This window comes from Eublepharis macularius, chromosome 6 (genome assembly GCF_028583425.1).
Source record: "Eublepharis macularius isolate TG4126 chromosome 6, MPM_Emac_v1.0, whole genome shotgun sequence".
NCBI classification, from domain to species: Eukaryota; Metazoa; Chordata; class Lepidosauria; order Squamata; family Eublepharidae; genus Eublepharis; species Eublepharis macularius.
The window spans coordinates 8,472,715-8,495,004 of record NC_072795.1 but is presented as its reverse complement, the minus strand read 5'-3'; the positions used below and the strand labels follow the sequence as shown (position 1 = coordinate 8,495,004).

The 22,290-nt window shown below is 45.6% G+C and overlaps 1 protein-coding gene across 1 annotated transcript in view; it reads right to left on the bottom strand.

The window, feature by feature from the left end:
• Positions 1-6,348: 6,348 nt before the first annotated feature.
• Positions 6,349-22,290, bottom strand: part of LOC129331986 (cytochrome P450 2J4-like) — a 41,517-nt gene continuing 25,575 nt past the window's right edge. Inside the window, exons 4-9 of the mRNA XM_054982713.1 lie at positions 20,471-20,631; positions 19,645-19,821; positions 17,490-17,631; positions 14,294-14,478; positions 9,934-10,075; positions 6,349-6,804 (exon numbers count right to left, since the gene is read on the bottom strand). Coding sequence (XP_054838688.1) covers positions 6,626-6,804; positions 9,934-10,075; positions 14,294-14,478; positions 17,490-17,631; positions 19,645-19,821; positions 20,471-20,631 — 986 coding nt within the window. The 3' untranslated portion in view covers positions 6,349-6,625. The remainder of the gene's footprint in view (positions 6,805-9,933; positions 10,076-14,293; positions 14,479-17,489; positions 17,632-19,644; positions 19,822-20,470; positions 20,632-22,290) is intronic.

Below are 22,290 nucleotides of genomic sequence, written 5' to 3'. Positions count from 1 at the left end.
AGTTTGCCGCAGCATCTGGCAGCTTCCATGACCAGAAGCTTAAAGGCACATGCTTCCCTCCTTGCCCTTTCTGCCACAAACTCCATACAGCCACCTCTTGGTTGGCAGACACCTGTAGCTCAAATGGGATCCCTTTTACTAAAGGACCTAGGGGCATTGCAGTTTCTACTGCAGCCTTTGCCTCTTCCAGAGCCACCTGCTGGCGCTCCCCCCCCCCCCCTTCAAACTGAGCTTTTTTCCTCGTTACCAGGTAAATGGGGTGCAGAATCTGGGCAAGATGGTGTATGTGCTGCCTCCAAAATCCCGTAAGGCCCACAATACATTGGGCCTCCCTCTTAGAGGTCAGGGCTGGCAAGGCTGCTATTCCGTGTAGCACCTTTTCCAGTATATGTCTGACCGGTCCAGCCCATACCACCCCTAGGAACTGTACCTGTTGAGCTGGGCCCTGTATTTTCTTTGGGTTGATTTCCCATCCTCGAGATCGCATATGATCCACTACAGTGGTCAGTCCTTGCTGTACCTCCTGCTCTGTGGAGCCTGAAATCATAATCAAAAAGAGTCCAGTAGCACCTTTAAGACTAACCAACTTTATTGTAGCATAAGCTTTCAAGAATCACAGTTCTCTTCGTCAGATGCATTCTCTTCGTCATGCATCTGACGAAGAGAACTGTGATTCTCAAAAGCTTATGCTACAATAAAGTCGGTTAGTCTTAAAGGTGCTACTGAACTCTTTTTAATTTTGCTACTACCGACTAACACGGCTAACTCCTCTGGATCTGAAATCATAATATCATGAATAAAATGTGCCATAAACAAGGCAGGACTTAAAGGTACCTGAATCAGATCCCTTGCCAACAGTCCATGGCATAGGGTGCGGCTATGCAAGTACTCTTGTGGTAGGACTTGAAATGTGTATTGCTGCCCCTCCCATGTGAAAGCAAATTGATCCTGAGAGGCCTTGTCAATCCCACTATTAAGAATGCGTTAGCCAAGTCAATCACAGCATGCCATACCCCAGCATCCTTTTTTATGCTCTCTAGTAAGGTCACCATATCTGGTACGGCTATTGCCAAAGGTGGAGCCTTCTTGTCTAGCTGATGATAATCCACAGTCATTCTCCAGCTTCCATCAGGCTTTTTCACTGGCCAAACAGGAGAATTAAAGGGAGACACTGCTGGTCTCCAAATTCCCACTTCCAACAGTCCCTTTATGGTCTCTGAAATTTCCTTATGCCCACCTGGCAAACGATATTGCTTCACATTTACTGGCTGCTTTGGCGGGGGAATATGCAAAGGGGTCCACTTCGCTCTTCCCACTATGATGGAGCACATTCCAAATGCAAATCTACCCACAGGGGTCTGAAACTCTTTTCCCCTTAGTAAATCAATGCCGATAATATATTGTGGAACTTGAGAAACCAATACAGTAGCCCAAAAAGGTGCAGACTTTCCCAGAGCTAAACATACTCGCACCTGCCTTGTGCGCTCTTGCCCATCCCCATAAGCATTAATATATACTATGGGCCCTTTGTGCTTATCTGGGTTCCCATGAATGAGGGTAGCCTCTGCTCCTGTGTCCATAAAGACCATTACACGTTGTGAGTTGCCCTTAGACCAATATATAGTCAAAGGTAGATGTGGGCATGGGTCTCCAGGAATAGGTGTCTTTATTAGCCTTCTCACTGGAGCCTTACCACACCCCTAATCTAAAGGTATAGGCATTTCCCATCCCTTGGATGGCTTGGATAAGTGTGGATACCATGAGTCCTCTCCCTCCTCAGGAGGAGCAGTCGGAGTTATTCCTCTCACCTGAGCACCTTTGGCCTCTGTTACCTTCCCCTCCTGTTTTCCGGTAGCACATGTCTGTTTCCACATCCGGAACAAATCAGGCGTTGGGAAGCCGTCTATCCTTTCTCTTGACACTCCTTTCCTGAGAAGCTCAAAAAACATCTGCCTTCAGGTTACTTTCGGTTTCTTCACCCTACTCTCCTGCCACTCCTTTTCTTCTTTAGCCACCCGTGTTCTGGGTTTGTTCCCCCCCGGAACATCTCTCAGCTGTCCCAGAAGGATCACCCCATCCCCCACAACCTGTCCTTGGGCAGGTCCCAGCACAGCGAATAGAGCACCACACAGGCTAGGCGGGGCTCCTCTCATTAACCGTGCTCTCATGCCAGCTGTGAGGGGCATTTGGTCAGGACCTGGAAAAGCAGGGATGTAAATCCCAGTCTGCATTGCCATCCCCCTGAGCTGTACTGCTGCCTCAGAAATGGCGTTCCAGGGTGGCAAGTGCTCTTCCCAATCCATGGGGGCAGGGTCTTACCCCCATACAGAACCAGTCAAAAGGGGGTTGTGCTTGACCATTAGCTCCCCTCAAGTAACCATTAATTAGTATGTCGTTGGACAGGGCACCCCATTTCAACCATTCCTGGGGGCTCATATGCACACCTGTGCAGCCTTGGTCCCAGAGTCGTACTAGCCACTGGCTCAAGAAGAGCTCTGCAGGCTGCTGCTTAACACTTTTGGAGATTTCAGATAGCTCCTGCTGACTAAAAGTAACTTGTGCTTGCCCTCCAGGTGGACCTTTTGCCTTGTTAGTAACCAAAGGTCTCACCTGCACTTCATTATCTCTACCTCCTTCCCCCTCAGTCCACTCTTCCTCACTGGAATCCCATGAATCTGCAGAATCCCAGTCTCTAGAAGCCTTGAGTGCTCTGTCTATGTGGGGGTGTTTCTTCTCCTTTCTGTTTCATTTAACTCGGGCAATGCGAACAACTATGATCCCAGCCTGTTCCTCTGCCTCGTTCCTGCCCTCTCTTGCCTTCTTTGGAGCCTCTTGCAAAATCATCTGCTCCTTTAAGGCACTTATTTCCTCTGCCTGCTCTTGCGCTTGCTTCCAGGCAGATTCTAACATCTCCCACACCCCTTTAAGTGCAGTTAAAAGGAGCCAGCCTATTTTACCACATTCTTCTGTATCTCCTTCATCATCTCCTCTCCCCACGCCTATTTTCTTCAAGCACTTGGCTATAGCCCTAGGAGTGGGGCCTCCTGCCTTCTCGAACTCAGAGTCCCATTTTGTTGGTGGGGCTACCTCTGCATTCCTCTGTCCCCATATTGCTTCTGGAATCCTGCCAAATGTTGCCCCATCCAAGTACTGATTTACTTAGCTTCCAAGGTCTGGCAGACTATATCATACTATTATCCCATTTATATTCTATTAAAGGCATGGGACAATTTTTGTCTCCAGGCAGGTGGAAATAACAGTGCTAACCTCTACGTTTTCTCGTCTAGGCACTTCTAGGCACCTAGTCTAGGCATCCCATCTCTGACTGCTGCAATAATCTGAACAGGGAAAGGTGAAATAGAGTAAGAGGAATACACATCACTGTACCTCCATATCAAGAAAACTAGAAACACACGTGTGGAAACTCTGGTGACATGAACTTTGGTGATACAACACTTAGCACATAAAGAATAAAGGGTAAATAGTGAGGAGAACAAAGCAGAATGATAATTAGTGTGAAGGTTAGAAGGGGACTCGAACTAACTGGTATCACTGGGTCTTCCACCACCACCCCTTGCCCAGGGAGTCTACTGTCATTATAAGTAGAGATGGGCATGAACAGCAATATGAACCAAAAAAAGCCATGAACAGCCCAATCTGCTGATTGCGAACAAGCTGTTCGTGAGGCCCCATTCTAAACGAACAGGTGGTCGTTGCAAGCCTTGTTCGTTGCTGTTCGTCAAGCCAGACAGTCTGGCACCTGCAATCAATTCCCTTGGCAACTTAGGCAGGGACTGCCTGAACTCTGTCTGAACTCCTGCTGTTGCCCTGGAAACCCCAATCTAAGTCCAATTTAGCTTGATAGGCAGGTCTTCCTTCCAAGTGTGGAGCTCCAAATTTGTTACAAGGAAGCAAAGAGCAGGGGGGAGGGCGGCTCCCAGCTCTGCTTTTGCAGACAGTGAGGGAGAGACGGTTGTTGCTGGCATTTTGAGAGAGAGACAGAGAGAGTGCATTGGAGCTTGAATTTTCTTTGTGTGTGGTCAGATACGGATCTACTTCAAGTTCCAGGGCTGCTGCCAGGCTCTGGGGCCAAGCTATTATTTATTATTGGTACATTTCCTGCTGCCTGCTCAGGTACGGTTTCTGGGAGTGGTGTAGTAGGGATCTTGATGGCTGGAGGAGAGCCTGCTGGCCCCCACGAACAACAAACAACAAACATGTTCGTGAACAGGTCATGTTCATCAATGTTTGTTGTTCATTGATCGTGGATGGCAATGAACAACGAACACCATGTTTGATTTTTTTTTCTGTTCATGCCCATGTCTAATTATAAGCTGGTACTTTGGTCTGTTGGTTAAGCAATCCCTACCACGGTCAATAGGTGGCAGCAAAGTTCTTTCCCACTTGTGTTTTGTGCCTTCTGTAGCCTCTTCAGCTACAGGAGAGGGTGGGATATCTTTGCTTGGGGTAGTGCTGGGAGAGAAGGCACAACTGGAAGGGATTTGCAGTTCCTGGCCCTACCACTGCCCAGCATGGGATGCCTTCATTCTGGCACATCTAACCCATTGACCGATCTATCAATGAATGTGCCAGGCCCTTTTTCAAAGCCTTCACATGTTCTCTGTGGCAATCAATTCCCTACCTCAATTGTGCACTGTGTGAATTACAGCATTGTTAACCCTCTCTAAGAGGCTAACCCAGAAGGTGTGAGTGCAAGCAGGAGAGTAGGAGGGGCACAATTTCACTTCCCTGCTAGGAAGCCGCAGGAGTGCAGGGCGTACAGAATCAGGCCAGGACAATCCTGGATGGGTAGCTATGTTGGTCTTAAGGCTGCCGGTTCCCTCTCCCCTTGTGCCACTCGTGTGTCCCTCTTCACACACGCTCGGAGCGCATGCGCAGTGACATCACTTTTAGAAGTGACATCAACATGCCAACCATGTGAACACTCCTGTACTCTGCGCCAAAATCAGCCCCAAACGAAGAGTGGGAGCACTCACATAGCCGGTGCAATGACATCATTCCTGGAAATGATGTTGTTGTGCCTCACCCCAGAGTGCACACACTGTGCATATTCACAGAATGCCTGTCAGTGGCAGGTGACCTTCCGGGGACTTGCGGATTGGCGGGCAAGGAGGCAAACCCCTGGGAACCCTCGTTGATCTGCAGTACAACAGCAAGATCTAAGTCCAGTGGTACCTTAGAGACCAACAAAATTTTCAGAGTGTAAGCTTTTGAGAGTCAGAGCTACCTGGAGCTCTGAATCCTGAACGCTTAAGATCTGAAAATCTTGTTGGTCTCTAAGGTGCCACTGGACTCAAATCCAGCTTTTAGTTAAGTACCATTATCTCTTCTTTTCAAATGAAGTTTCCTGTCCTGAAGTTTCACTGTAAATAAATCATTACGTTAAAGGAAACAGTGTTTGTTGTGGCTTCACTATGCAATAGTGTCTGACCCAAACCTATTGTCCATTATCTTCTCTGGGTGACCCCTCCCCAAGTGGCGTAACATTAGGGAGACAAAGTTTCCTTTGTGGATTTCCCAGAAATCTGATTGACCAATATGGAAAACAGGATGGCCAGACTAGATGGGCCTTTGGACTGTTTCCACATGATCTACTGTGCTCAACCTTTGTCCTACTCTGACTCTTTAACTGGGGCAGGCATTTTTCATAGCAGCCACAAGATGTCAGCCTCCTCCTTCCATGGTTCACCCCCATGTTTCCAAAGCCTGCTTTGCTCCAATCTTTCTGGAAAGATCAGAGTCAGAGTGGGACTTGCTATATGGATTTCTGAGTCTCCCCATTCCCATTGGCGCCATTTTCCCTCTATGTCCCCCGGGCCCACCTGCAACTGCCCAAGGATATTCTGCCAGCTTTTTAGAAAAATGGTAGCTGCTATATCACTATAGCACTATAACACTATAGTGATAAAACTACTTCCATTTTTTTAAAGAACCAGCAAAAAACCTTCCACTGACCATAGAGGGAATGCTGCAGACCACTCAGAGAATACCCGCCATGTGGATTCTCTGTTTCCTCCCTCCACAAATGTCTCTGCATCCACAGCTGCTATGAGCACGGTGGGTTTTCCTGTCGGCCATGCCCGACAACCACTTGTCTGCTGTGGTGCTGCCACCCACTCATCTGTGGTTAAATGCAGTTCGTCACAGCTGGTCTCCAAGAAACTCCGCTACAAATTCCTAGCAGCGAGCACATTTGTTTTTAGGCACAGTCTTTTGACTCCCTCCTTTATTCCATCAGATTCACCACTTCTAAGACCACACAGAATGCAGAGTCAGTCAGTAAATGTTACTACATATTTTATTTAAAAAATGGGCTCCCCCTTTATCTTGGAAAGAAAAGTCGATGCACCACCAGATTTCCTTCTTGTGCAGCAACAGAAACTAGGAAGAAGGATACATGTCAGGAGATGGTGATGGATTTAGCAGCCAACACCACCATCGAACGAGCTGCATTTCCTCTCGAGACAAGGCATCAACAAAGTTCTCTGGGCAGGAGAAGCTCCAGGAGACGACAAATTAATCACGGCACAGCTCAAATGTAAAAGCACGAGGGAGAAAACGACTGTATAAATAAATCAATTGTTTTAGTAGCCTATGATGTGCTCTAGCGGGGAACAGCACAGATCTTAAACGGACGGGGAAGTGTGGTCAGTCCTATTATAGGCTTCCTGTTGATTTCTGTCACTCCTTCTGGAAGCTGGAATGAGAATGCTCTCAGCAGGTTGGTGAAGAAGACGAAGAGCTCAATCCGTGCCAACTGCTCCCCAACACAGGCTCGGGCTCCTGCAAAGAAAACAAGGGAAAGCGGGTATTGCTTCCTTCTTTTCTGGAGCACATTTCCTCCTGGCCAACCGCTAGGGTGGATTCTAAAGAAGGTATTTGAGTGGTGGGTTGGAGAATCTAGAACCCCCCTCCCAACGTGGCCCAGCAGCAGTTCCTGTCCCTGCAACCACTGTTCCCTCAAGACTAGGGATGCCGTGCCTCCTACTCTCCCAGCATCCCATCTCATTGCCCACCAGAGCCTACGAACTCACAACAGCATCGCCCCAGCGCACTTATGTCACTTCCAGTGGAAACCGGAACTAACCTAGCAGATGCTGTAGTATTTTGCGAAAACACTGGTTTTATCATGGAGTTTTGCAAAATGCTAAAAGGGTCCACCAGCAGAAACTGGAAGTGACGTCAAGTGACCTCACCCCCATTTCCTCCCAAGGGTTACCAGCTGTGGCCCGACAACCCTACTCTGTACTGATTTTTGAATCTCTGGGCCAAGCTACACATGACGAATGACACTTGAACGGCAAGTGGATTGAGTGAAGGGCAAGTGAACAGGGAGAAATACACTTGCTGTTCAAGTGTCATTCGTCATGTGTAGCTTGGCCCTCTGTGTTGACATGCCTCCTGAGGCTGAGTTTGGCTCAAGGGCCATGTTGAAAATGTACTAGAAAGAACCCTAGTATATATGGTTTCAAAAGCAAAACTATACCACCCAGGGGCAGTCTAAACTACATTAGTTTATTAGATAGGCAGCCCCATTCATACTACTTTAGAGATGTGAGTTCTAGAGATGGGCACGAACCAGGAAAATGGTGGTTCGTTGTGGTTTGTGGTTCGTCGCATTTCACAAACCATGAACCGGCATGAAATCGTCCGGTTCATGAACCGGTTCATTTGGTTCATGAATATGTCACTTCCAGGGCAGCAGAATTTATGCAGAAAGCCCAACCCTCCCCGTTGCCTAGGAAACTGATTGATCAATGCCAAGCTCTCTGCAGTGACGAACTGAAAAATGAACCCAATGGACCGGCTTAAAAATCATCACGATTCACCATGGTTCGTCAGAAATGCCCTCTGATGAACCACCAGTTCATGAACCAAAAAACAGCCTGGTTCGTAACAAACTGGTTTGTATTTCGGTTTGTGCCCATCTCTAGTGGGTACAACTCTCAGATGCAATTAAGATAGAATAATACTCCTTGTGGCATTTCAGCCCAATTTCCCTGCCTGTAAAGCACCAGTTTCTCTTTTCTAACACTCCCAGAGTTAGGTCCTGTCCTTACTCGTACTGCATACCTGGACCATGTTATTTTCATTACGGAAATGGTGGGAAGCTGGGGGGAAATGGCTGTTCTAGGCTCCCACTCCCTTTTCACAATGATTCTAGGGGAAGATTTCCTTGTTGGACTCAATTGTGACATTGAAACATGGCTTTTCATTCTCAGACACTCTTTCGTGGTGCGCACGTATCTCAAGACTCAATCTAAAGAGCTGCAGTCATCTCTCCGGGAGCATCCAGTCCCATTACAGGGGAGCACAGAGCTGGGCTGCTTCCCAACAGCATAGCCTGTGCACATATGCTCTGCAAACAGCTCAAGTCACTATTGCTGATTTGTTTTCTTAAGCAGAAACATTTGCAATGCTATCCTGCATTGCAAACGAGATACATGGGACGAAACAGAGCTCCAGGGTACAGTATGTGGTTTGATGCAGGAATCCTGCTTTCTGTTTTACAGGCGAGCAGGTTATAAGGCTATGTGAGAGCTGCTATTATATTGTTCACTCCTGTATATTTTACATTATTGTAACCTGCCCTGAGCCATGGGGATGGCAGGCTATCAACTAACTGACTGACTGACTAATCAATCAATCAATCAATCAATCAATCAATCAATTTATTAATAAGGAGAGCTGGCAGTCAAAGTGAGGAACACATGAAGAGTGGTCTGAATCAGTATAATAGCAAAGAACAAAATTAGTTTCTCATTCTATCCACTTGATTTTTTTAAAAATTCACTTGAATTAGAATCTCTGCAAAACAGGCAGAGTATGCATGTGTTACGTGCCATTAAGTCACTTCCAACTTATGGAGACCCTATGAATTACTGACCCCTCCTGCCCCCAAGCATCCTATCATTGACATCCTTGCTTACGTCTTGCAAACTGAAGGCTGTGGCTTAGGCAGACTAGAAATGAAGTGAAAAAATGAAATAGTTACTTCATCTACAAGTGTCAGGCAATATTGAGAGATTTCAAACTTTCTGTAAAGGTAATTCTGGGAGCCATCCTAAAAAGCAGAAGTAAGTCTCATTTTATTCAGCGGAACGTACTTCTAGGACAGTAAGATTTGAGTCCAGTGGCATCTTAAAGACCAACAAGATTTTCAGGGTGTAAGCTTTTGAGACTATGGTATTCCCCATTACAATGGTATTCCCCCATTACTATGTATGGATGTGAAAGCTGACAGTGAAGAAAGCTGACAGGAAGAAAATTGATTCATTTGAAATGTGGTGCTGGAGGAGTTTTGTGGATACCACAGACAGCCAAAAATAACTGGGTACTAGATCAAATCAAGCCTGAATTCTCCCTAGAAGCTAAAATGACAAAACTGAGGCTACCGTACTTTGGTCACTTCATGAGAAGACCAGATTCTCTGGAAAAGTCAATAATGCTAGGAAACGTGGAAGGCGGTAGGAAAAGAGGAAGACCTAAAGCGAGATGGCTTGACTCAATAAAAGAAGCCACATCCTCCAGCTTGTAGGATCTGAGTAAATTTCTTAATGATAGGATGTTTTGGAGGTCTTTCATTCTTAGGGTCGCCATAGGTCAGAGATGACTTGACAGCACATCACACACACACACACTTTTGAAAGTCAGTCTCCCTTCATTAGATATCTTGTTGTCTTTAAGGTGCTACTGGACCCAAATCTTGCTCTTCTACTGCAGACCAACATGGCTACCCACCTGAAACGATCTCCCAGGAACATGTTTTCCAGAATTGCAGCCTCTGCCATTTAATTCTCATTATGTAAAGCTTCGCACTAAAGGAGCAGGCCTGGTTTTGTTCTTCCTCCATTGCTCAACCTGGCACCCTTGACCTTCAATCAGAAGCTAGTCTGGAACGTCTCTATTTACCTGCACCAAATGGCAGAAATTCCTCTCTAGCCACAAAATTGCCATCCTTGTCCAAAAAATGATTTGGGTTGAATGCCTCAGGTGTCTCCCAGCGTTCAGGATCCAGAAGAACAGAACGAAGGTCCGGAACAACAATGGCCCCCTGCAAAGAAGAAACTGTTGACTCAGGATGCGTCCAGTTCAGAACATTTCATTCTTGTTCCTCCTCACTGTCCATGAACTAATTTCTGCATGATTTCAGTCCGGTAGCACCTTAAAGACTAACTACATTTCCAGGGTATGAGCTTTGGATAGTCGAAGCTCCTTTTGTGAGATACTTTGACTCTCAAAAGCTCACACCCTGGAAATCTTGTTGGTCTTTAAGGTGCTACTGAACCCGAATCTTGCTCTTCTTCTACAGCCCAACACAGCTATCCTCCTGAAACAAATCTCTTCATGACTCCCATATTTCATCCTCCTGGAACTCAAGATGCATGTTTTCTTTCTTTAATAAATGCTGAATTTCAGGGCTTTTTTTCTGGGAAAAGAGGTGGTGGAACTCAGTGGTGGAACTCAAGACTGCACAATGACATCACTTTGGGTCAGCTGGAACAAGGGGGGAGTTTTTAAAAGTTTAAATTGCCCTCAGCGAAAATGGTCTCATGGCCGGTGGCCCTGCCCCCTAATCTCCAGACAAAGGGGAGTTTAGATTGCCCTCCGCACCGCTCGGCAGCATGGAAGACAATCTAAACTCCCCTCTGTCTGGAGATCAGGGGGCAGGGCCACCGGCCATGTGACTATTTTTAAGAGGTGCCAGAACTCCGTTCCACCACATTCCTGCTGAAAAAAAGCCCTGTTGAATTTTATGTTCGGGGCAGGGGAGATAATTTGTACTCTTCTGAGAAACTTCTATAACATTATTTTTGGCTTCAGAGGATAACTGCCTCTGAACATGGTAATCCCCTTTAGTCAGTGTGCCAAATTGCTATACGTGGTTCTATTCTTCCTGAATCTGTCAAATTCTCTTTTAAACTAATGGTCATCACTACATCTAGTGAGAGAAAAACTACTTTCTTTTATCCATCTTGAATCTATTGTCCACCAACACCACTGGGTGCCTGTGAGTTCTAGTATTATGGGGAAAGCAGGAAAAACTTCTTTATATCCACTTTATCCATCTCATGCATAATTTCCACCCAGTTGACCACCACAGCCCTGAGATCTTTGCCCTGGTCAGTCATTATCACTTAAAGCCCAATTAGCATGTACTTTGTACTTTCTTCTCCCCAAAGTGCATCACTTTACGCTTACTCATATTGAACCTCTACATCAGTGATGGCGAAACTTTTTGAGCCCGAGTGCCCAAACTTCAATACAAAACCAACTTATTTATTTCAAAGTGCCAGCACTGCAATTAAACCTGAATACTGAGGTTTTAGTTAAGAAAAAACAACTCAAACAGTTGTCCCCTAATTAACATCTCTCTCACACACACACTCACTCAAGAGCCACGACTGAAAGTAAAGCAAGTTAAATCAAAGCAGTTTGCCCTTCTTTAGACCAGCAGCCCTGCTTGCAAGCACTCTCTCTCTCTCACTCACTCAAGAGCCATGACTGAAAGTAAAGCAAGTTAAATCAAAGCAGCTTACTCTTCTTTAGAAAGCCAGCCCCAGCAGCCTCGCTGCTGCCTCCGCTTCCTGCTGCTAAAGAGACGGGCAGCAGGGAGGCAGCCTTGAGGAAAAGGAATCACGTGGGCAGGGCCAAAACCCATGTGATCTCTGCTCAGAGCTACTGGCTCCAAATGAGCCCTGGACCTAGCGATCGGCAACTTGGCTCGTGTGCTCACAGAGAGGGCTCTGCGTTCCAGCTGTGGCACACGTGCCATAGGTTCGCCATTGCTGCTCTATGTCAGTTATTTTTTCCTGCAGTACCTCCAAGGACCTGTAAGTGGTGTACGTGGCTTTCCCCTCCTCTAACAACAACAACAACAACAACAACAACTGAGCTTATATACTGCTCTTCTAGGCATATTAGTGCCTCACCCTCAGCAGTGAATAAAATCCGTGTTATCGTTATCCCCACAATACAGCTGGGGAGCTGGGGCTGAGAAGAGTGACTTACCCAGGGCCACCTACTGAGCTCATGGAAGTAGTGGGATTCAGACCAGTAGAGTGTTGATTCACAGCCAAACCTCTTAACCACTATCTACAGCTAAGCTTACAATGGCATAGGTTAGGAAGGATTAGAGTAACTGGACCAAGATCTCCCAGCCGTCTTCTTGCATTTCATGGCTCCTTAATCCTGCTGTTTGTTTTTCAAACCCTCTATATAAAATGATTTGCCTCATGAGAATTCATTCATTGCACAAGAAGAAGTAGGCAGCTCTCCATGAAGCTGAGGCTAGAATAAAACTTTGTTACATTTTTAGGGCTCCATAACAACAACAACAACAACAACAACAACATTCGATTTATATACTGCCCTTCAGGACAACTTAATGCCCACTCAGAGCGGTTTACAAAGTATGTTATTATTATCATCATGACAATCACCCTGTGAGGTGGGTGGGGCTGAGAGAGCTCTGAGAGAGCCATGACTAGCCCAAGGTCACCTAGCTGGCTTCAAGTGGAGGAGTGGGGAATCAAACCCAGTTCTCCAGATTAGAGTCCTGCAGCTCTTAATCACTACATCAAACCAGTTCTAGAAGCATCCACATTATTTTTGTTCCCAGTGAAAGCAGCAACCACTAATGTCCTGAGCACCATTCAGGATCAGCTCCCTTTTAGTCAGCTCATGACCAAGCGCTCCAAGGTTCTGTTTTTTATTACATTGAAGAATTTGATCATTTTCTCACAACCTGAATGCACATTAATCCGATAAACGTGAGAGTAGTTGAAGTCACCCAGTATCACATGACGTACTCCTCTGGTTACCTTCCTTATTACTTCTCTGCTTCAAGATAACCCACAGTTTTGGGTCAGGAGGGAATAGGGTTGCCAGGGAATTCCTGGAGATTTGGGGGCAGAGCCTGGGGAGAGGAGAGACGTGATGCCGTAGCGTCCACCCACCAAAGCTGCTATTTTCTCCAAGGGAACTGATCTCTGTAGTCTGGAGATCAGCTATAATTCCAGGAGAACTCCAGGCCAACCTGGAAGTTGGCAACTCTAGGTGGGAAATTGTACGTCCCTCATATTAACCTGTTGGGCCTGGTATTTCCAGCCCTGGTGATTCTGTGGAGGAATTGCTACCTCTAAAGTTTTCTTGGTTTGGGTACTCTATGGGTTGGATCCGGTGCAAATTCTCGGTCAACAGAAGGAATTTCCGTCAGAGGAATGGTATTTCTCTACCTCCCCTCCCTCACTGCAACCCCAAACCCAACCCAAATGCTGCTGCTGCAGGACAGGGGAACTCTAGGAATAGTTTGAGAAAGGTGGGGTATAAATAAATAAATGAGGAAGAGTCAGAAGTCCTTCATGGGGATGGGGAACTGGGGGAAATCCCCCCACCCTACCATCAAAAGAAATTTTTCACTGGATCCGACACTCTGCCCTTTGTGACCTAAGCCTTCACACACACGTGTATGCAGCCCCTGTCCATCCTAGATAGTTTATATCCAAGGACAGGGAAAATCAGTGGAAGTTTGCTGTCCTACTAAGTTCCTAAAATGTATACTATGGATGGAAATACACGTTGCCAATTACCTGGGGATGCTCAAGTGCCGGGTTTTATGTGTGGTCCTCAATTCACATGCAGGCTGTTCTTGCTTGGAGCACATGCATGTCACTTTCACGGGACCTCCCTTTGTGTGATTGTATCTGCAAGTGAGTCCTTGTGAGAACAAGTCCTGTAGGCTCCTTTGACTTGCCAATTTGCATTTCTTTAAGGTGTGAGAAAGTGTCAAGATCTGCATTTCAATTAATGGATTTGGGGGAAACTGGGATACTTTTAGGAGATGAGGAAGAACTGATATCAAATGTGTGAATGTATTCACACGGAGCAAATTGAAGTGTGACTGTGTAAGCAAGTGCATGGAAAGTTGAGGGGGGACTCATGAAATGAGGTTCAGTTGAGTGTCCCTAGGTACTTAGTAACATGTATTTCCACCCTATATATATGTTCTCATTTACCACCGAGCTCTCCCATCTTAGCTCAGAGGCTTTATGTACCCTCCTATGCAGAGCCGCACAAGGTGTATGTAAAGGCTGAATGGAGAGATAACACACCAAATCCTACAAAATGTAGTACTTTTGCTTTTGTCAAGAGGGTGGGGAGGGATTGAACTCTCATAATAAATCATGCAGAGATACATCTCTTAAATTGCTATGATCTAATGGCTGCTGCTCTTGGGATACATAGGTGCAGCGGTCACAGTGGTTTATACCTTTGGAATGAAAAAACCAAGAATATTCACATCCTTCACACATTGTCTGGGGACTCCAAATAGCAGCATATATTCAGCACGCTGTGTCTCGTGAATGACAGCATTGGTGTACGGCAGCTTCTTCCGATCTTGATAGCAGATAGATTGAGCTGAGCCAAAAACTTCCATCTCCTTGTAGACTTTCTCTGGAGAAAACAGTGAGAAAAGAAGCTTTATTCTAGACAGTGCATGTTCCTAAGGCATCCCGGAGAGAAATGTAGTGCAAACGAAATTATTCCATACGATTCCATAAAAGGCGTTCGACTATCAATTGGCTTTGAGAGGTGCCAGGCACCCTGGCGGGCTTGTGCACCTGGCATTACCCCATCCCCAGTGCCCGTTTGTGCCATATCAGGCCGCCAAAGGCGGTGAATGCTGCCGGGAGTGACTCCCCTCTTATACCTGCTAGGGGCACGCTAATGCGCTTGCGCTCTGGAATAAAGGGTGCGTTGTCTTGAATACGCTTACCCAATGATGTAGTAAGATAATATCATCATAAACAAAGTAAAATGATATGATGAGGTCTCAGTTTAGCCCATGTTGCTCTTGGTAGATACTTGCTGCTGTAAGAATAAATCCTAATCTCAATTCAGATTCCATTTCAGGCTACTGATATGAGGAGCATCTCTAGTTTTGCACATTTCATTATCTGCTAATTTATCTACCAAAACAATATTTGCCATCAGAACTCTGTGGGAGCAACATTTCCAATAGTCTTCAGTTTTTCTCTAGCTGTTAGACAGGTTTCAGACGTTGAATTACTCCATGTAAACATATTTTATTCATTTTTATAATTTATAACATTAATTTTTAACTGCAGGATTTGAGTCTAGTGGCACCTTTAATATAATTTAATTCTAGCTGCGTACTTCCCAGTTGCCCATATAAATATCTGTATTATTTTAAATCATTAGGCTGTTAATACTGACAGGAGCCGTAATACATATAAGAGGAAAATGTGTATAGAAATTACTTCTCTCTCTCTTCTCTGATGTAAATCACAGAATCATAGAGTGGGAAGGGGTCTTACGGACCATCTAGTCCAACCCCCTGCACAATACAGGAACAGCCTAAAGTATCCCTGACAAATCAAGTATCTTCATTTTAATTCAAGTATGTAATCCACCTTGGATGGCAGTGAGAAAGACAGACTGTAAATAAACAATGATAATAAAAATGGGCTAACCGGTCATGATATTTGATGCCTCTACACTTATAAGTGGATCTCATCAGATCTCAGAAGCTAAGCAGGGTCAGTACTTGGGTGGGAGATCACCTGGGAAGACTCTCTAGAGGAAGTCAACGGCAAATCACCTCTCATTTGCCTTGAAAGGCCCAGCAGAGGTCACTATAAGTCAGCTGTGAATTGACAGTACTTTTTACACAAACACAAACACAGAGTTATAATAATAATAACATTTGATTTATATACCGCCCTTCGGGACAACTTAACACCCACACAGAGCGGTTTACAAAGTATGTCATTATTATCCCCACAACAACAATCCCCCTGTGAGGTGGGTGGGGCTGAGAGAGCTCCTAGAAGCTGTGACTAACCCAAGGTCACTCAGCTGGCTTCAAGTGGAGGCATGAGGAATCAAACCTGGCTCTCCAGATTAGAGTCCTGCCACTGTTAACCACTACACCAAGCTGACTCTCTAAGTACTCGCATGTGAACCTGTACCTATTGCTACCTTTGAAGTTAACATACAAGAAGGTGGAGCCCCAACCAACCAACCACTGTCTTTACCAAGAGCATTCTCTTCTCTTTCTCCCCTCAGTGCAGTACCATGATTCATTGTGTTGGGAAGTGTGGAGAAAGTGGGAAGTGGAAGGGAGGACAGAATAAATGGTGCTTTGATGGTTTTCCCCCAAGACTGCCTCATAGCACAGTGAGGGGACATGGAAGAAGTGTGTTGTCCTCTGCACACCCCCTATGATGGTATGAGGCAGCCATGTTGGAGGAAAGGAAGAGAAGTAAAGGCTATAGCAAGGCAGAATATCAGTAAAGGCTATAGCAAGGCAGAATGTCGCCCTCTTGGCAGCAATGCAGCTAGCAGACATGTATATAGGTCACCATAACTGTACACTTCCCAAGGCTGTACTCTCTTGGTAAATATGCACATTGCCCCTGTTCACATGACATGACAACTGCACAGATTTGGAGGATTCTGGTTACCCTGAGCTACCGTTACATGTGGTTGCCCAGACTCCTGGTATGTGTGATTCTAGTGTCTGAAAAGACACTCAGAAGTCAGAAGGTTTTTTAAAATTTTATTTTGAAGGAAATCACATGTAGTCGATGAAACTTAGAGCTAAGCTAGAAGTGACACCTGACACAGGTTGGACCTGTGTTAGCTTCCCTCAAGTTTTGATGGAAAATGTAGGCATCCTGGTCTTGCAGCTGCAATGGAGAGCCAAGCTGTAAAACCAGGACACCTACATTTCCCATAAAAACTTGAGGTAAGCTGACAAGCGTCCAACCTGTGTAAGGCATCTCTTGTAGCTTGGCTCTGAGTTTTAGGAAGCACAATTAACATCAAAGGGGCATCTAATAGCTCTGGGTCTCTAATTTTACTGTCCCTTTAGGCATATGTCTGTTGTTCATATATGCCTGTCTGTCGGTACATATGTGCTATATATGGATGTGAAAGCTGGACAATGAAGAAAACTGACAAGAAGAAAACTGAATCATTTGAAACATGGTGCTGGAGGAGAGTTTTACAGATACCATGGATGGCCAAAAAGATAAATAAGTGGGTTCTAGATCAAATCAATCCTGAATTCTCCATAGAAGTTAAAGTAACAAAACTGAGGCTATAGTACTTTGATCACATCATGAGAAGACAAGATTCTGTGGAAATCTCAATAATACTAGGAAAAGATGAAGGCAGTAGGAAAAGCGGGAACACCAAAATGAGATAGCTTGACTCAGTAAAAGAAGCCACATCCTCGAGTTTGCAGGATCTGAGCAAGTCTGTTAATGATAGGACATTTTGGAGGTCTTTCACTCATAGGGTCGCCATAGGTCGGAGGCGACTTGACGGTACATAACACATATATTAATCAGCCGTCTAGTATGAAATCTTTAAAGAATTGCAACCCATTACTAGAAGAACCAAAGATAACTTCTTTGCACTAGAGAAAATCTTCTCACCTTGGACATCTGGATAATTCGCCATGAGGAGCAGTGCCCATTGCAGAGAAGTGGCAGTCGTCTCTGATCCTGCGATGAACAGGTCAAAAATACACTGAGCCAGGTTGTCTTCATTGTAGGTTGTGTCAGGGTCATCTTTGCTCTGTTTTGACAAGTTAGAAGCTGAAATGTCATTAATGGCATAGCATTTTGTTGTTTTTAACCAAAGCACCACCCAAAATCCCAGAAAACATATTTTTAAAAACTGGGGAGGTATGCCAAGGGACGACACAATCAAAGCAGTGAAAGATTTATTTACAACTTTTTTTCCTGCCTTTCCTATGTTATGGTGCTTAATTGTTGGAGGTCTTCTATCTAAGAACTGACAACACACACACCTGCTTAGTTTCTGTCATGTACGTCTGTACCCATCCATCCATGTCATTGTTCTAGGGGATGCTAATTGCTAATACTGTAGCCCCTACATACATGTCATTGTTCCAGGGGATGCTGATTGCTAATACTGTGTTTTGATTTCATATTGTAAATGCTGTGTGCATCACTTTCGTTTCTCCTTCTCCCAGCCTGAGGACACAGCTGGGTAATCTATTTCTTTGAAGCTCACTGAAATGACCTTGGGGGTCTGGAATGTTACCGTTTCTTTCTGCCTTGTCTAGCTGATGTATAAACTCCAGCAAAAGTTTCCCAAACTTCTTCCCACACAAAACTGGTGGGTTAGGGAGGTGGGAAATGTTTGAGTCTTTAAACCTGTACTTGCTTCAAGCCTCTATTCTTCTCAAGGAAGCTGTACTGCTTAGATGCTTCCTTGCCTCTAAGTAAACTTATGGCCCTGTGCATATGGAAAAGATATGATTTCTGAATTTAACCAAGGACCTGTGTCTTGCTGCAATGATCCAGGGATCTGTCTGCCATATCCTGTCATCCATAGCCTGACAGTTTCATCAAAGTTGTGGTATACTCTAGCTCAGAGGTCCCCAACCTTGCTGAGCCTGTGGTTACCTTTGCAATTTTGAGAGGGGGTGGTGAGCGCCATCCTAAAATGGCTTCCATAGAAGGCAGAGCCAAACCCCAAATGGCTTCTGCAAAAGGGGAGCCAAGCACAATACCTCCCTTTAGTCTTTGAAAACATTACAAAAGGAGACCCCCAAAAAAGGAAGGAAAGCCCAGAGATGGACGGTGAAAGAGATTGATGAATTAAAAGCAGTGAAGGTAATCCCAAAAGAGGGGAGGAAGAAAGAAAAGAGGAAATAAAAAGAAGGAAAGGGGGGAATAGAATCACAAGCCAGGGTGCTTACTATTTCTCCTGTTATTCCAATGGCTGCAGCTGCTGTTGCATCCATGGGAAACCCTTTTAATTTGAGTGAGGACAGCCAAAAATTGAACTTGACCTCCAATGGCTGCACCCACTTTCTGAAAAGCTTATCGGGCACCAGGGGAAGTACTAGAAGGTACCATGGTATCCATGGTCACCATGTTGGGAAGCTCGGTGGCTCAGCGGTAGAGCATCTTCTTGGCATGCAGTAGGTCCCAGGTTCAAGCCTCAGCATCTCCAGTTAAAAGCTGATGTGAAAGACCTCTGCCTGAGAACCTGGAGAGCGGCTGCCAGTCTGAGTGGACAATGGTCTGAGTTAGCACAAGGCAGGTTCACATGTTCTTCGAGCTCTAAACTTTCCCTGCAGCCACAGACTTAAGGCTGTTTGTTAAGAACAGAAGATGTAGAAGACTAGTTGCAAATTAGGCTAAGCAGGAAATGAGGAAGTGAGAGGAGAGTAATAATGCTTATAATAATAACAACAACAACATTCGATTTATATACCACTCTTCCAGACAACTTAACACCCACACAGAGTGGTTTACAAAGTATGTTATTATTATCCCCACAACAATAATCATCCTGTGAGGTGCGTAGGGTTGAGCGAGTTCCTAGAAGCTGTGACTGAAAGCGGAGGAGTGGGGCATCTGGTCTTCCAGATTAGAGTCCCGCCACTCTTATCCACTACACCAAACCACTACACCCGAGCAGGAGTTGCCATATGACATCTGCAACTTGACAATACTCTGCCACCAATAAACACCCAGAGGAGCTGAATTCACATATTTATTGCTTATTTTTTTTAGAAAATTTGTATACCACCTTTGCAGATCCAGCATTTACCTTCTCCATCTGATTCAAATAGAAATCAATGTAATCTTGTGGCTCATACATTGTCTGCTGTTCCTTGTGGATTTCTATCTCCTTCCTTGCAAAGGTAAGTATAGTCTCTGTGCAGGCCAGTATGGTCTGGTGAGGCCCTGGGAGATGTTTCATGACCCAGGGGAGAATTTCATACAGCTGCAGAAAAGATGAAAGCTAATTTCAATCCCTGCCATGAGGGGTTTAGTCCTCCTTGTTTCCTATTTCAGCATTTTATACAAGAGGTCTAACTTATTCATTCCAATGGCAGGCATCAGTTGCCTTGGAGAAAACAGCAGTTCCAGAGGGTTGACCAGGGCTTTTTTTCAGCAGGAATGCACTGGAATGGAGTTCCGGAATCTCTGGAAAATGGTCACATGGCTGGTGGCCCCGCCCCCTGATCTCCAGACAGAGGGGAGTTTAGATTGTCCTCCGCACCACCAAGTGGCATGGAGGGAAATCTAAACTCCCTTCTGTCTGGAGATCAAGGGGCGGGGCCACCAGCCATGTGACTATTTTCTCCGAAGACAACCCACTGAGTTCCACCACCTCTTTTCCCAGAAAAAAAGCCCTGGGGTTGATTATATGACATCAAATCCCTACTGAGTTCCTTCCCTTCCCCAAACTCTGCCCTCCCCAAGCTCCACCTTCAAATGTCCAGGAATTTCCCAACCAAGAATTGGCAACCTTAATAGTTTCCTTTTTTAATAGACCCATGGATACTAAGATCCATGACGGTTGGGGGCGTATAGTGTAGGGTGAAGGGGAAAGGGATTATAGTCACCCTTTCTCCTTGCAAATTACTTACACCGTGGAAAAAGCTGGCTGCAAATCTTAAACTGTAGTCCACAGATTTTATCAGATTGAGGAATTCTTCATCATCCATGGAAAACCGGTGCCCGAAAGCCACAGCACAGATCACATTGGAGACGGAATTTTTGATGAGCAACGAAGGGTCAAACGGGTGGCCTGCAAATAAAGTTTTCACGGTCCCGTTTAGATTCTTCGGGATTTCATTAGGGAAGGGAAAACAAGGCTGTTGAGAACTCTAATGACTTCTTTTACTATTAGAAGACACATTAAAACATACTTTCTGATCCAGAATGTACAAAGTACTCAGTCAAAAACCTGCCAGTCTCCACTAGGGCTACAAACTTCCTAGTGGGGCCCAATGCTGTCCTGGAATTAGAAATGATCTCCAGACTAAAGAGATCAGTTCTTAGGGATCCCATTCCCCCAGTGGGGGCAGGGGATACCCCGCTTTCACCCACCCCCGCCACCACTCACCTGGCAGGCAGGGGAGAAGGATGCGGGAATGGACCTCCCAGGCACGCTCCCGGGGGTGGCACGAAAAACGTCATTTCCAGGACTGACATCATTACGCTGCCCCAAGAGTGCTCGCGCACCCCAAATTGGCCCGCTGCAAAGTGCGTGCAAGCTCCTGCACCCGTGCAATGACATCACCCAAAAGTGACATCACAAGAAGTGATGTCATCGCACAGGCAAGGAGCCATGCACACTTCGTGTACAAAAGAAAAGTAAGCTGTGGCCACAAAACAGGTAAGCACCTGGTCTCCAGCCTCCCACCGAGATGGTCGGGGTACTTGGCAATCCTATCAGTTCCCCAGGAGGAGATGGCAACTTCAGGGAGCAGACTCTCTATGGCATCCAATACCTGCTGAGTCAACAACATCTTCCCCAAGCAGTGCGGACAATGATGACATTTAAACAAAAAGGCAGCATCCTAGGCTTGCCAGGTCCAGGTTGGGAAATTTCTTGAGATTTGGAAGCAGAGCCTGGGGAGGGTAGAATTTGGAGCTCAACAGAGGTGTAATACAATGGAGTCCACCCTCCAAAGCTGCCATTTCCTCCAAAGGAAGTGGTACCTGTAGGTGGAATAAACCTCCATCAGTGTGTGCAGACCCTCCTTCCTGGATCGTGGCCAGCAATCCAATTACTGTTTCCATTAGGGAATTTGGGGTAAAGTCACCTTCTTGTTTACTGGTAGCAATGAGGAAAAATTGGAAAGTTCAGAAACTTCTCCCCATTACAATCCAGTGCCAGACCTCCCCCAGTTAAGACTGCGATGGGATTCACCTCCAGCACTAACTAGTCTCCCTAGACGTCCCCCGCTTCCCAAGAAAAATCAAAACTGTTGAAAAGAAGAAGGGAGTCACAGCAGGGCAGGCAAGACACTCTAGCTTGTAGACCTCATCGTTCACATTTTTAGCACAATGCCCTCTGCCTTTGCAAACCTCTCATTTCATTATGGTATGTCGTACCTCAAACAGCTTTTGTGGCCTTTCTGTTTGCATTTTTTTTCTTGCATGTATTGGGCCAGCTTCAGGTAAAACCGAGCTCCTCAGGTCTGAAATCCTACTGGGTACTAGGGGTAGCAGCAGCCAATCGACACTCATGGATATGGGCCAATTGCGGCCTTGTAAATACGTTATGTTGTATTCAGTGCATGCAAATGAAGGATCCTAGTTGTATGTGTTCTTACTGAGGGGCTACTGAAAAGGGGTGTAATTTGGCTGCATATATCTGGCTCCTTCGGGCGCGCAAGCCCCCGTTGTATTTGCAATAAAGATTTGCAAGCCCTAACGTCGAGAAGCGGATGTAACATGT